Genomic DNA, 16239 nt, shown 5'->3' with positions numbered 1-16239 from the left:
CCTGTTGTGAAAAGGTACTTACCTTTTCCAGATGCCTTGAAGACTTGTGCTTTGTGCAAATTCACGATGTGCTGAAGTAATGAGTATAGTGCACCAATGCAGAGTTATCATTTTATGATGATATGACAACATCTCTGCTGCAGTTTCTTTCATTTTTCTGCTGTTGAGAAACTAATGAGAGCAGACAACTTCTCAAAGAGAGAATAGTTGTTCTCTGGGGAGCTGATGAAAATTGGGTTTATTTTACTTTACTAGGGACTGAATGGTCTGAGGAGAATCTCTTAAGAAATCACATGCACATTGAAAATTAAAGCTTAGAGAGGAACCCTTTGGATAAAGAAAGAGAAGAGGAAACTTTGATCAAGCTGACTGATGAAATAATTGAAAAAGATGGTGAAAAGCCAAACCTGAGTTCCTGTGTTGAATGAAAGACCCATGACACAATCCAATATGCTGCATTTGCTTGGGTTATGCAAGACATAAGTGTATGACACTGGATGGCCCAACCGAAGGAACTCAGCTATATGCTCTTTTACATCAATTAGTATGTATGTACTGCTGCATGTCTGCTTCACACGACACCTAGAATGTGTTCATTTAACTGTCGACAGTGGCCAATAAGCGTGTGTATGTGTTTCTCTGTATTTTTAGGTATTTTACATCCCTAAACTCACTGAAAATCAGCTGTGGAGTCTAAGACTGTTCTCAAATGTAACTCAAAATTTTTCATTTCTCTGTTAAAATTATTTCAGTCTGTGAACCCTGACTGTGTGAACAGCTTTGCAAACAGAGTCTGGGATTCACAGCACCAGCACAACCTTAGGCTGCAACGCAGCACAAGAATAAAGATTTAGCTCTGCAGTTACAGCACAGGAAAGTTGAATCTTTAGACAAAAAAAAAAGTAAGAAAAAAAATGGAAGGCTATGAAAATGCAGCAGTTACTCCTGACTGTGGTGTCCCTTGTCCTGAGAAACAGAGTTGCTGATCTTACCTGTGTAGTGATCAGCCAGTTTGGTGTGAAATATGTCTCCAAGAACTGGGATAGAATAGAATTTTAATGTCATTAATGTGGCTGTAGAAAACTTCTTGTAAACTAGTGGCATCTCTTTAATTAACTGTATTTTTTGCATAATTTGAGTTATATATGTAACTGAGTCACTGAAAACACTTTTGGAGCTTTCTTTTGTATGTTTTTTGTTCTTCAGCAACTTTGAATCTCCACTGATGCAAGAAGTCGCAGAGCACCAAGGCAACAGCACAGATAGTTCAGGAAGCAGTTTGGGAAGCACTGTCACAGCATGTAAAAAGGTAACTTCCAAGTTTATGTTATTTTCAATAGCATATATATCCTGGGTTACAGCTTTGCTTTCTAGCTTTTACTATTACTGAGAAACACAGCCTTTAACTGATGCCTAAAGAAGAAAAGGATTGATACAGAAAAATAAATTCTGGTCTCTATTATTGTATCTTGTAATTTTGTGTGCATGGTCTATACTTTTCTGGCTACAAAATATATATGTGTGTGTGGGAGCTACATTTCCCTTAAGTAAGTATTTCTCATTTTTCTCGTTACTGGCAAAGTATAAAAGTCATGAAGAGCACAAATAAAGTCAGGACTTCTCTTTGATAGCTTGCAGGTTTTGGGGACCCAGTCTGAGGGCCCAGAGCTTAGCTTTCCGAGGTCAATACGATACAGGGTCCTTCATGTAATAGAGCTTTTCTGCCTTCCTAGTATCTTAGCAGAGGATGTCAGCAACCAAGAAAGTAGTATAGATTTGACTGTTGCTGCTTTTATTGCCTCAAAATGGATTTATATGTGTTATTTACTTTAGAGCATGGCGAAGAAGGGAAGCAGTGCCTGTATGTGTCTGTATGTAGTTAGGATTAGTCAGGTATGACTGACAGTAGTTTATTAACGTAGGTATTACAATTGAGAATACATGAGGGAAGACTCTGGATGCTTTCATCCACTCTCAGGGCCAGATTGTGGCAGTGCAGTCCAAGGGAAGGCCATTACTGATTACAGAGAACAGGCCATCTTTCATCTCTCAATTTGCAATAACCATCTGAGCTCAACTATTTCCCATAGGCATAATTCTAGAACTGGTAAGAAAGCATCTGTTTACCACAAAATATTATAAAACTTTGTAGTTCATGCAGTTTTCCCATAATTGTGTCTTTTTCTTCCTTCACTACTAAGTGTGATGCTTTCCTTTTGTGTTTTCTTATTTTCCAAAATAAATAACAATGTAAATATTTAAACAGACAAATAAACATATTGAAGATAAAGACTTATTTTCCTTATCCTTCTGAAAACCACACTGTGACTCTGGGGGTTGAGTGTTGGCTGTCTACTGAAATTTCAGCAAATGTAAAATCACTGAAATAAAAAAATCCTCAATAGACTGATTTGTATGCTGGAATTGGGCATCTTTAACTCATCCCAGCAAGGCAAAAGACAAAACGTCAGTATTTTATTTGTTCAAAGAGTTTGCTTATTTTCAAGAAAAATTGGGTTTTTAAAAATGCTTCTGACTGTAATTGGAATCTGTAGAAATGGGAGTAAAATTCATAACATGACTGAACATCTTACACTTCTTTAATCTGAGTTGGCTGTTTCATGTAAGACTGAAGGACAGTTTGCACAGCACTGAAAAGTGTCACCACTGTGTTTATGAATGTTCCCAGCATGGTCACATTCAGAAGCATCACTCTTACAGACCTACTTGTACCTTTTGATTTAGAGCTGCTTCATCTGTCTGATCACTTACATTTGAACTTTTCATTGTAATATGAGCCAATTTTATGATGTTAGACACGCTAGAAGAAGTGATTCACCTCTGCCAGCACTTCTGACAAACAGTGGGATATTTTGGGCTTCTTTGCAGCTTTGTCACAGTGTGTGTTAGTGTTCTTTTTGTATGTGTGTGTGAGAGAGAGAGAGAGGAAAAGGATGCACAATAATCAAAGTAAGCCATTATCTTTTCTTTTATCTTACATTAGTTACAGTTACAGTAATTTTTTAAGTTAGTTATGTAATTGGACTTGGAGTGAAACTGTGAGTTCCTGCTGCGAGGGAACAGTTTAAACAGTTCACTTTCAGGTTTGAGTATTTCCACTTGGTATGAATGGGAATGGCTCCTGTCAGGAACAATATGTGATGTGGTCTTTTACCACAAAGACCAATCTGAACAAATGCAGAAGATGTGCCCCGTGATAGTTCATCTTATTCTGTATGTCCCACTTTCATATCTTTTTTGATGAGTAGTAATTAACCAAAGCAATTAAGATGATCAACCACAAAGACGCAGATGTTTCATTTGTGGAGCAGAGCCTACTTAATGTTGTCACAGTTATAGATATTTAGTGTATTTTAATGTCTTATGATCTAAATTAGGGAGCAGGAAGCTGTTACGTTAAAATTGTATGCAGTATTTTCCTCTGGGAAAGAGTGACTTTTCTAATCTACACACTGCTAGAGGCTGATTTTAGTTCATTGATTCACAACACACTGAGTAATGCTGACGGATGAGTCTCTAGATGAGAGTGGAAAATTTTTTTTTTTAGAACTATGAATTACTGCTGATTCCACATTTCGTGCATGATGCAAATTCATCCCGAATTGTTTTCTGAGTGTGATGATCCTGCCTTGAACCAGACATACAGCTGTTGAGTGTAAGTGCAGTCATTGAATAAAGTTCTGCTTTCACTTGTACTGCTGCAAATCAGAAGCAACCTCACTGAATTCAGCAAATCCCATGTACGCCAGTGGGATTGGCCTAGAACTTGTCTCAGCTAGGTGACAATGAAGAAAACTACAAGATGAGAGGATAAAATTTTCTAAAGTGATGCTGTTTGTATTGGAAATGCAGGCTGTATAAAAGAAAGATGGTGAACAACCACTGGAGTAGTACAAGTTTAGGTTCTTTATCTTTGGTACAGAGCTGCTCAGTATAGTTTGAAAAGGACCTAAATGCAAAAATGGCAATCAGAAAGTATGGAAACAGTTATATCTCTGAGGGATAACTATGCTCACATTGCATTTCATTAGTTACCCCATAGATCAGGCAAGCTCACTCAAGCTAATACACTGTTGACCATTGTAGTCATACATTACTGTAGTATAAGGACTTCAGTCCTTTTAAGAACACATCTGCATACTCCCATTTTATATAAACACAGTTAACAAGTAAAATTGTCCTGCAGTAGCCAGGTCCTAGGAGTATTAAATTAATTTGCCTATACCTGTGTGTCTTTGACCATGATAATATTGTTGTCAACTGCCAAAGCACCATGCCCAAAAGCTCATGTGGATTCAATTTATGGACTTACTGCATAGAAGGAATGCATAAACAGTGATCTGCATTTCAGCGTGGCCTGAATTATCCTTCTTCAATAGAAATGTTAGCGGGAAGGTTCTAAGAAATAACATATCTGTAATGATCGTGATGCAGAAACTTGTATTTCATAAGATAAGCTTAAACTCATCCAAAATTTACATCTCATCACAGCTACTGCTTAGTCAAATGTCACCTTCTGTCCTCTGAACACCATTCAGATATGTGTAAAATCAGAGCAAGAAGTCCCCATCCATATGCTTCCACACGCCTCCCTTTCTCATAGTGCTGTCTTTTCTGAGTAATTTCCAGAGGCATTCCAGATCACTTTGGGCCTACTTGTATTTGTTAGATTACTTACCTCCCCCACCTCCTGTTGCATAGGCTGAACTATATCCTATTTTCCTTTTCTCACCTATCTCCTTCAAAATCTAATTACTGAAAAGTATCTTCTCAGACCTCCAGTATTAAAAATGCCATTGTACCCTTCTTCATATTTCTGACTGCATTTTCAAGGCTGTGTCCAGCACTGCTTGTGCACATATGAAAGCAGAATATAGGCCAGGGAGAACACCATCCTGCTAATGCTGCTCATCTCCTCAATGTTACTAAAAATCACATAATATCATAGCTTCCATGTAATAATCTCTACCACTGCCTTAAGGTATGTTATGAAATGCTGCATACAAAAATTAAATGCATCGAAAAGCCTTGGAATTAATAAATAACCCTGGAGTTATCCTCAAGCTTGACAGTAGCGACCTGACCTGAAACGTTTGTTCAGGAGAGTTATTACTTCTGATAGTTCATTACCAGAATTTGCTTCATGAATGGAAGATAGATATACCAACGGTGATTTAACATCCACAGGAAGAAAAGGAGGTGAAACTTGGAATGCACATCTCATTTCATTAATTAATCACCTACAGTATACATCTCCTATAACCTAGCAGTTCTGAAGAGAAATATTGGTTGAGCACACAAAGTGCTTTGAGAAAAAGGAGTAGCAAGCTTTTCTGAAGCTTGTTTCTCTGTGATAATTTCTGCCTATTCCAATTTCTCAGAAACTGTTTGACATTTGGGAAAGAAAGACCCAAAGCTGTTAAGAATAAAGACAAGTTCACTAAGATTTTTTTAAGGAAATAAGACAAAACTTGTTACTGAGAAAGCTATTTCAGTTAGAGAGGACTGTTTTGTATGTTCTCAGATCACATCTAAGAGGACATCAGAACTTGAGTCCTTGAGGATGAGAAGATCTAGAATCAGATGAAATCTGACATCAGATAGATATATATATATGTGTGTGTAGGTTTATATACATGTTGAAATTCTTCAAAAGGTTTTCTGAAGATGGTACTTCTTGGAAAAAAATATTTGATGCAATATTTTACCAACCAGTTTATAATGTTTCAGTAACACTATTATTATTTTTAAAAAGGTTTACAGTTTATAGAGCTCAAAGGAAATTTTTTCTCTGCTATATGACATATGCTGTTTTTCCCATCTCGACTCAGTTAAGGTGGCATGAATCTATTCATACTAAGACAGTATGCTGTAGAATTTATTGAGTTCAGAGTCATTGAACTAGTAAACAAGATTAGCTAGCAGTCCCTGAGAAGAAACTGGTGTAGATGTGCAGCAGTCACAAGTCTTAGTAATTCTCAGAACAAAGTCTGTGGGCACAGGAGCTTTTCCTTCAGAAGAAATCTCATAGCAGAGCTAGAGTTTGCAAATCAGCCTACCCTTTTACAGAAAGAAATAAATAGATAGATAACCATAAAGGTGCAAAATCTTTGTAGAGGGCACTGAAGGAAGGTGCTGAAGCAAGCCAAATGTATGGGCTCTGGTATTCCTTGTCATCCATCCCCCAGGGATTGCAGTATTAACTATATGACTTTCTGACAAGTTAAAAATTAGAGTGGGTGTTAGCCTGTGTGTGGTAATAGGCTTACTTCTGCATTGCTCCCGAGTATTAGAAAATTGTGTTAGCTGGCCAGATCAGCTTTCCACGGTCATTCATCTTCCCTGAGAAAGGAAGAGGCCTGACAAGTTCTTCTCACTTCATAAGGAATTGATTTAGGCTTAGAAAGTAAGTGTTCCTGAAGTAGGAAAGAAATGTCAATGCAAATTGTACTGTAAGATAATGAAAAATACTGTGGATAGAATTTTTTTTCCCAGGTAGGGCAACAAAGGTATATTTTGAAATACTACTGAAGTAAAAGTCTAAAATCTATAGTAAAGCCTTTTTCCAGTTACCAGCAGTACAAAGAAAATATACATCCACTTCACAAATGTTCTTGTTTTTTTGCCCAGGAATGATAAGCCATATAAATTGTTCTATGAGTACCATTGCTGTTGCTGCTGTTATTTCCTGATGCTAATTAGTTGTTTCAAAAATAATAAGGGTTCCTCTTTTTCAAGGAAGAATTGTGAAGGATGAGAAAAAAAACACGTCAAATAGTCAGCCTGTGGATTAATTTATCCAGACAGACCCTTTCTCTTTTGCTTCAGAATGCCCCACTACCTGAAATACGTGCCTTAAACTGAATTTAAAGGGAGATGCATCAGCTAGGCGGATAGGCTTTTTGTACAGTCAGAAAGCACAGTCCCTCCAGGAGGACAGTATACAACTCCGCTGGCTAATAAGATTCCTCATGTTGTCCATGTGAATAACCCCCCTTCTCATGCTTCACCATCCTCAACTATTTGTCCTTTGTACTCAATTAAACAGAAAATGAATGCATGGAAAGAAACAACTTTTCAGTTTTAACAGTCTTGTCAGCATAGGAATTCAACCCCTCGACCATCTGTGCCTCTCAGTTCCACTTTTATCCCTGATAGAAATTAGGATAAATTGGTCTAGCCTTCACGCTCTCAATGAAAGGGCAAACAGGAACGAGTGATTCTTAGTGTTGTCATCTGCCTCTTTTGCTTGTCATGGATCTTTCTATAGTGACCCTATAAATGTAATAAAGTACAAGCCTGCCCGTTTTATGATGTGGCTCTTTAGCCCCCAACAAATTATACAGAGACTCTGGTGGTGTTGTCACTGCAGACAGTTCCTGGTTCCGTCTGGCACAGCCAGCCCAGATCCATGACCCACTTCCAGACTTACTGGTATTTCAAAGAATCACAGAATGACCCGGGTTGGAAGGGACCTCAAGGATCATGAAGTTCCAGCCCCCCTGCCTGGCAGGGCCACCAAACTTCCACATTTACTAGACCAGGTTGCCCAGGGCCTCATCCAACCTGGCCTTGAACACCTCCAAGGACGGGGCATCCACAACCTCCCTGGGAAGCCTGTTCCAGGACCTCACCACTCTCCCAGTAAAGAACTTCCCCCTAACATCCAATCTAAATCTACCCTCTTTCAACTTAAATCCATTTCCATTAAATCTGATGCCATGCTTAAAAAGACAGTCCTTTCTGAGTGTGACTTTCTGCAGATACATTTCAATAACATATTAGAGGTTAGTTTATTAAAAAGGCAATTTGACCCACCTGAAAATTGTGCACAGTTAGTACAGAGGCAGCAAGGAATATACTTCAATCTAAACTATCTGCCTTACAAAACTGACTTTGCCTCTTTATAATCTACGGATATCTCTAATCTAATTTTATTTTTATTCAAACAAAGCTTGTGGCACATGCAGTAAGACTAAGTCATCACAGAGAGACTGAACTCTGTGAAAAATCCTTGATCTTAGGGTACTGACTGAGCTCAGTATTCTTCACAGAAAGTTTCAAGGGCTTTAGCTTCTCTTCAAGCAGAAAAGTATTTTTAAGAAGAAAGAGGTTGTAGCCTAGGCAGCCTCAGAAATGAAGCTGCTAACAGAATGAATTGTACAGGTCTGTTTTAGACAGAGAGACACAGTAAATCATAAAGGCTGTAGGTTTGTATACTGTGGTATAAATAAATGATTAGTTTTCCCAAAGTCAATGTTTATCACTTTAACATAGAACAAAACTCCTAGCACTGTTTTCCAATAAACAGTGTTTTATTTGTTGGGGTTATTTAAGGCACCTCCTTCAAGGACTTCTAGTTCTTAGAGAAAAATGTCCAATACTTTAGAGGATCACTTGAATCCCAGGCACATGAACTGTATAAGGGAATGGGAACCCAAGTCTTGCCTCGCAAAAATATGTTTACGTGAGACTTTCATTGAGCACCAACAACAGAGTTCAGGCACAGTAGGACAGAGTAAATTTTAAATTATTTTAACCTTTTTTAACTATTTTAACAGATCCTCTGCAGTAATAGCCTGCTAGAATCAACAGACTACTGGCTGCAGAATCAGAGGACACCATGCCAAATTGGCTTTCTGGAAGACAAGTCAGAAAGCAACTGTGCCTCAGTAAGTACACACTGTATGTAATCTCCTCTGGAAAAATGTCCATTGGGAGCTATTTGAGCACGGTGTGGGGGTGTGTAGGGTACATGTTAAAAGAAGTCAATGACTAACCGACTCCAAAATTGTGTCAGTGTATTATTGATAGTTCCTGCAATTTCCAGCTTTCTGCAAAATATCCAAAGCAAAAAAAAAAAAAAAAAAAAAGGCATACAGATTTCTATACAGAATACATCAATAAAGATTGCTTCAGAGGTTTCCCTGTGTTTTCATTATGCATTGTAGTCAGCAACTAAAAACTGAAAAATAAGCTGAAGAGTGAATTATTCCAAACTGTATCTTGTTAGCGGAAAGGTTGGGAAGAACAGATGCTTAAAAGGTTGCTGAGTGTTCTTGAAGACATAGGGATACAATTAGGGAGAAAACTTTCCATATTAGATGAGGAGAAGCTGCTAAAGGACTCAAATAATTTTGCATTTGAAATGATACTTAAATCTCCATGTATTATGGTTTATAATGCAATTAAATTAAGAACAGCTTTTGGTTAAGCATGTATTTGGAAAAATAAGACTCGTGTTTCTTTACATGCCACCTTTATGAAGCTGAATGACATTACATTGCTGTGACTCTAATAGTGTTTTATTCAAGAAAGGACTCAGGAAAGCAGAAACATTACCAGAAAGAATTACATAGAAAATGTGCTTTTAGGAATAGTATCAGAGGTTAGAGGGCTAAATGTCATGCTGTTTTTTGGACACTGAGTTCGCAAAAGATACAGAGATCAAAATGCACAGCCTAAGTAGTGTGTGGTAAGCAACCACATATGGCACAAGGTGAGAAACTGAGCCAGATTTCCCTGTACAGCTTTGTGAACACGGCGCCTACTCTACATGCACAATTCACACACAGAATGTGCTGTAGTTTTCAAAGCGAGGTGTTAGTACCTAGTTCATTCTGTAATTATTGCAATTATTACTACAGTAGAAAAAAAGATTGTGCTGAAATAGAGATTGTATTGAACCATATGACTTTGTATTCACAATACAGAAGTAGAATTTACAGATTTAAATTAAAATTAGAACATCATGCATAGAGAGCATTCATTTAGAAGTAGTTAAACGTTATTTAGGAGTATCCCTGTTCACACTAAAAGAGGTGTTTAGTGGCCTGGAAGTTTAGTTCTAGGCTCCTAAGCATCTAAGCTTTTGAGTTACTGTTAAATAGTTACTCTAACTGTTATGAGCAGAACTGAAGTTTGCTTCATATTCCTGTTTAATTTATTCTGAGTGAAAATACAGGACAGAATTTTAATTTAAGTACCTGAAATGCTACACAAGTAATGCAGTACACTAGGAAGCTTCTACACTAATCATTAGAATGTAAGCATGCTGGTGTTTGGTTTGTTTATTTGTTTTTGCCTTTGCTCTTGTTTTACCAGAATTGCTCGTCCCTCCTCAGATATGCCAATGGTGTGTTTGGCTAGGCACGGAGCTCGAGCAAACTAGGGAACAGGGAACACTTAACCACTATGTGAGGATTAGTTCAGCATTCTACTCAGAAAGCATTTTGTTCTGAGCCCTTTCCAGTGTCTGATGATGAATGAGTGGAGGCTGCAGGAACAAAGAAGGACATAACATGGGGCAGTTTCCCTAGCTTCTCTAATAGCTAGCAAACCAGACTGCCATTAACAGAAAATACATTCTTCTCCTTCATGGAGATTTTATAAATTGCTGCTACCAGCAGTGCCAGAAATGTTTTAAAGTTGTCATTAGGTTTGCAGAATGAAAAAATAAATCTAAATTGTACTACATGGCTAATGGGTACTTTTCTTAAAGATAACTAGTAATACATTTAGCTATAGTGTTCAGTTTTTGTTTGAAGGAGTTTATGTAGTTACGTCTAATCTCACTATAACTATAAATGCAACAAGACTGTATGAACATAGATATCATAAATGTTGTGTTCATTGTCTCCCATTACAGATTAATGCATTTAGTACATGTAAAAATAGACTTGTGCCTGCCCTACATATGCTCACCAAGTGCACTAGCATTGATTTCTTAAAATATTAAACACTTAGCTATAACAGACTGCTTTTCCATAGAGAGATTTTTAAGGAAGAATGGGCATTTGAATACAAGTAATAGTCCATTAAACTCCAAGCTATGTATTATGATATGAAAAAAATAATTTGCATGAGATTAATAGTATTTTGTATTTGCCTAAGTTGGATATATTTTCCTGGGCTTTGAAAATAGAAATGTTCATGTGATATATTTTTTCACTACATGAAGTTCTGATAGTCCGTCATACTAGAAGAAACACTGTTGTGTCCATGTTTAGTCCAATGGTTGTGGACATCTGCAAAGATGAACAATAGAAGTCATAGGAAGAAATCGTAACTAAATGTGATGTCTGTTCTCTGTCTTTATGCCAGCTTTGTGGTACATTATCTATTAAAAGTGTTGTGTGCATTATGAGTATGATATTAACAGAGTTTGAAAGACTGTCTTGTCCTAATTTTCTTTTTCTCCTTTCATTAGATGTGTAGGAACAATCTTTTGTCCAAATGCACTGGAATTTAGTCCAAGTGAGCAAGGCTAATTGTTTTAGTCATTAGAGCTTTGTAGGAAGAACTGCAGAGGCTAATCAGGAAGGGGCAACTGAATGAGGTATCTGTGAGCTTGAAATGAAGGCTTGTTGAGAGAGAATGAAGGTGAATGCAAGTTGGTAGTACTATTTTCTTATATAAGATCATGAGAGATTTTAAATGTCCTGGAGTTGAAGCGTGCTATCCTCTGTACTTCAGGTGATCCTATTATATTTTGCCATGCTGTCTACTTTAAAATTTTGACTCCTGTGAATAACTTATACACTAGTGCTTTGAGAGTATGTAGTAGAATGCTCTACTGTCTAAATATTTTCATCCTAAGAGAATAAGTAATTACCAAACATTGAATTAAATTACGATTAACAACGATACTGCTTTGCAACAACTTACTGCTGCAAATTAAGTACATAGTTTTGTGCTATTTTCATAATTAGATAAAATTTCAATGTAGTTTAATTACATAAGTCTTGTTTCATTTGTTTACACTAAGTGAGAACTTAGTCAAAATCTGTCAAATAGAATAAAGCTCATGGATTCATAAGATACAGTCATTCATAAGCTGCACAGAATGACAGATGTGATTAAATATTTGCAATGAGACTTTTTAGTTATCCCACAGAGGATAACACAAACTTTCATGTCTTTGTCCATTCCATTGTTTCAAACTCTTTCTCATTGGACCTATATCAAATATTCTCTGCTTTGGACCTTCTGGTAAGTAGATCTCATATAAAAAGAAAAACCTGAGAGGTAGTTTGTCCCTACTTTCCTTCCACTGACCTAAACATTCACATCAGACTATGTAATGCATACATGTAAACACACACAATTGTCTATTGGTTATGTCCAGCACAAAGTAGTACGATCAGGAGCACTTGGCCAGAGTAGCAGGAGGACTGCCAAAGGACACTCTTATTTAGCTCTTGGGTCCTCTGCCTGAACCTCTCCCACGTGTACTGGTTCTGCAAGCTATCTCACAATTGCTGGTAGTAGCACAGTGGGGAGGGAAGGATGATGTGACTAGGAATGATGGAGGGGACAATAATAGGCAACTAATGCTGCATAGAAGAACCTTAATCCATCAGAATCACAGGTGTAAGAAGAACTGCAGCATGGAGTTGTTAGCAGGTTAGCTGAGTATAGGAGAACACAGTTGGTCTAGGAGACAGGCATTAGAATCTCAAAGAAAGGAAGCAGTGACTATTTTAGTTAAGGGTGGCAAGACTGTTGCCTTGGTGAGAAAGGAAGCAAACTGCTAAGAAAATGTAGAGATGATGTAATTATGGATCATGTTTTCTATGATCTCTCTGTTTAATGAGATAATGAAGAATGTCACCTTAAAAGCTGAGTTTTCAGAACTGACTGCTTGCCTTGATACTGCATAGCTTGGCCATCCTAAGCAGATGCTTAGGCATTGTCAATTTTAAGCAGTTCAGCTACTGAGCTTTTAAACAGATTCAGGGGAGGTTAAAGTTGACCTAATTTGAGCTGGCTGAATCAAGGCTTCTGTGGTTTCATCTCTTTTCACTTCATCTTTTTACTGCCTTTGTATTTGTGTGAATATGCAGTAAGTCAAGTGACATAGAAAAGAAATTGCAAAATTAAGGAATTAGATTTTCTAGCCAATTCTTCCTTGAATCATCTCACTGTGTTGTCAGGCAAATGCCAGTACTCACTGAAGTGATAGAACAAAAAAATCCAGGAAACAGCTCTTACAAATGAATCTAGACTAAATGATAACATATGCAGAAAAGGAAAATCCTTGGCAAGGTGTACTTTAAGGAAAAAAGAGTGCACTTTTCAGTGATTAGTATTTCTATCCTTCTATTTCACACAAGTCTTTTTAAAGATTTGATATTATGCATCCTTAGAAGTTTAGGTACAGATATACCTGTTTACATCAACTTTTTTGATATTGGATAACATTAATGTAACTTCTTGGCAATAATGCTGCTACTAGGTCAGGGTATGAAAATCTGTGCACTTGTGACACAGATCTCTTAATCATGGCCTCTATCTCCAGATATTCTCCAGGGTTTCTAGAGGAGAGCATGCCCTTACTGAAGGGTGAAGGTCTATGCCTACAGGAATTTAGAAAAGAGGCTCTCTCTCTCCATGTTTGGTATTCATCAGCAAGCCAAGTATGGAAATGCATTTTTGAAACCCAGAGGAGATTCTGTGTTTGTTTTAAATCTAAACCATACTTGTGCTTTCAGGCATAATTAGGGAAAGTCTTTGAATGTGATCTTGTGAATAGTGATCACACATAGTTGAAACAATTTTTCTTTTTAATCTTATTTGAATGACAATGAAAATTTCTTAATAAAACTAGCAAAGGCCTACTTCTCTACATAGACAAGCCTACATACCAAGATGCTTACTTTCGCTTGCGTATACACCCTCAGCAATTTGCCTTATGGACAGGGAATTACAGCAGCACTTATTATAGCTTTCACTCACTAGTTACTAACGCATCTTCCGTAACAGCATTGTCTCTTTCAGAAATCAAAATCCAGCCATTGAATTTCAGATCTAAGCCATAATTACTAGAGGTATTTTTAGTTTTAAGTTTCATCTTCCTATTCAGCCTGACAGTACCTTAATTATATCCTGACAAGGAATAGGAATCAGCAGCTGCAGGCTAAATTGTGGTGTTGAGTCTTGGCCCTTTCTTAGACAGATGTGGGTGTTCATGCCGCTGTGGTAAGGATTAACACCTTCCAGAAAGCCCCTGTCTAGCTCACAGAGAAATAAGAATGCCTCCCTTCAATTATTCTCCACCTTATGGAGTCCAGTGCAGGCAGAGCGACCTCTCTGTGGAAGGGATTACTTGTATACTCTGCACAATATATATATCTCCCTTTGGTTTTACACCTATTCATCTTAGAATTGCTTATCTTCATATATGAGCTAATATTCAGGCAGAAATGAAACTGCAGTTACACATTTTCAACATCACATATACACATTATATGGAAGCTTTTTTTTGCTGTCTAAGAATTGGGGGGAGAGGGGGAACATTCACAATAGCCTTTCTTCTCCTTTCTCTGTAGCTTTAGACTTGGGTGCTCCTTTATCATATTCCTGGATCTCCCATCTTCTCTCCTGTCCCTCTGTGACACTCTCATACAGCAGTAGTGTCCTATCTGTACTTAAAAGAATCAGATACTTAGCCTCACTCCAAGATGCTTAAGGTAACTCTGACGAAGCTATAAGTAGGGTTGCCAAATACTGGAAGAATCATTTGCAGTATTGCTGCTATATCCCCTTCAGCATCTCATATTATCATATTATCACTGCCTCCATGGTCTGATTTCTCAGGAACTAGGATTGCTGTGCTGCCTTCAGAGTGAACATCTTTAACTGCTTGCTACTGTTGTAACCACGGGCTCCCTGTAACATGAACTGCAGTGTGAGGCATGTAGAAATTTGTTAAACATTGAGTATACAGAGCGCAAGAGAAAGCAGATGGGGCATGAGGCATAAATATTTACTGGCATATTTTCTTTAAGTCATAAGCGACAATTAATTACATCAAACCCAAAGGAATAAGTCTTAATGGGAAGAAAATATTCACAGCTGGTTTTGAAGCAATAAATTACGATGAGATGATTGTGGATGATTCATTGCTGCAGTCCAGCCATTAAAATAGAGATGGTCTCTAAAGTACCAAGACCCATTAATCTACAAAGTCATTTGAGAAATGCACCTTCAGAAGAGTAATTGAGACTAAGTTTAAGGTATATCTCTTGCTGAAAATGCTTGAGAGGTTATAAAATATCCTTCTGACAGCATACAACGCTTATCCTAAAAAAGAACCATGGCTGGGCTGGGGAGACACAAACAGGTCACATTAGGACCTAATTTATGCCAACTTGAATGACTCAGAAAAGACAGTATAGTCTAGGTTGAATGCTTTTGGAAACGATCCATTAGGGCTTGCAGGAAGAGCAGTTGGAAAACCCGACCGCACATTAAGTAGCAGCTATACTTTTTATGGGACAAGCTTTGTCATAAGTGAGCCTCCTAAACCATATGTACAAGATAGTGTAGCACATGGGGGATTAAAGCAAAGCAAGCAGAGATGTGCACAGGCACTTTAATTTTCAGTGCTTGTTCACGGTAACTTTTCCTTGCTATAGCAAAGGCAGAGGAAGATTCTTAAAAGGTTACCTTACTTTTTTACCATGTTGTCTTGTTCCCAAAGCCTCCCACCACTTTCTCCCAGCCTTTGAACTATGCTAAACACAGTGCATGACGTAGCCCCACTTAACTGTTACTGAATTGCTTAAGCCTTTCAAGTCAGCAGTTCCTGAATGCAGATTCACTGTGCACACACTGCCAGTTTGAGGTATGGGTGGTCTGGCCATTAAACTCCACTGAAGTGCCTCTGGAGAGATGCCATCGCTAGGGACACTTGAAGGCATTTAATTTTTCAAAGGAGAAGTGAATGTTTACAGTGGTTACAAGTATGCCGCCTCCTCTCTTGTAGGGAGGTGCAAGACTGAGCACAGTACTAAGCTGAGCCAGGCACAAAATGCCAGAGTTCCACCAGCTCTCACTTGAGCTTAACTAACACAGTGTGTCCTGAACAAAAATACCTAGCCTACATCCTGCATCTGTGTGAGAGCTATAAGACCTCTGAGAGAAGGGCAGAATAAAGTAAGTTGGTAATCCTACTCGACAGTAAAAGCCGTACAGTTCTATCTATTGCCTATTTAGGCACTTAGATTTTAGAATATGAAGAGAATAAAATGGGTTTTTTTCTTTCTTTTTCTTTTTTTTTTTTTTTTTTTTTTTTTTTTTTTACTTTGCTGGGTTCATTCTATTGCTCATGGCACACTGCATTTTTTCCACTTACAGCTAGAGTGAAAAATGATCATCCTCTAATTACACAAAGGTCTGTACAGAAAAAGGAACTACTGGACAGTGCCATGGTCC

General features: G+C 37.7%; 1 protein-coding gene across 10 annotated transcripts in view; it reads left to right on the top strand.

Annotated features, from left to right (window-relative positions):
- The window catches only part of SPHKAP (SPHK1 interactor, AKAP domain containing), a 62445-nt gene that overhangs the window by 13991 nt on the left and 32215 nt on the right, over positions 1 to 16239 (top strand). For all 10 annotated transcript variants that reach the window (XR_001557142.2, XM_015871399.2, XM_015871398.2 and 7 more), the window contains exons 2-3: positions 1207 to 1309; positions 8583 to 8693. Coding sequence is in view for 9 of the 10 variants with exons in the window: in XM_015871399.2 (XP_015726885.1) it covers positions 1207 to 1309; positions 8583 to 8693 (214 nt within the window). In the remaining variant the exon portion in view is untranslated. The remainder of the gene's footprint in view (positions 1 to 1206; positions 1310 to 8582; positions 8694 to 16239) is intronic.

The sequence above is a fragment of the Coturnix japonica genome, chromosome 9, assembly GCF_001577835.2.
Source record: "Coturnix japonica isolate 7356 chromosome 9, Coturnix japonica 2.1, whole genome shotgun sequence".
NCBI classification, from domain to species: Eukaryota; Metazoa; Chordata; class Aves; order Galliformes; family Phasianidae; genus Coturnix; species Coturnix japonica.
The sequence above is the reverse complement of the archived record's forward strand: the minus strand, read 5'-3'. Positions and strand labels throughout refer to the sequence as shown.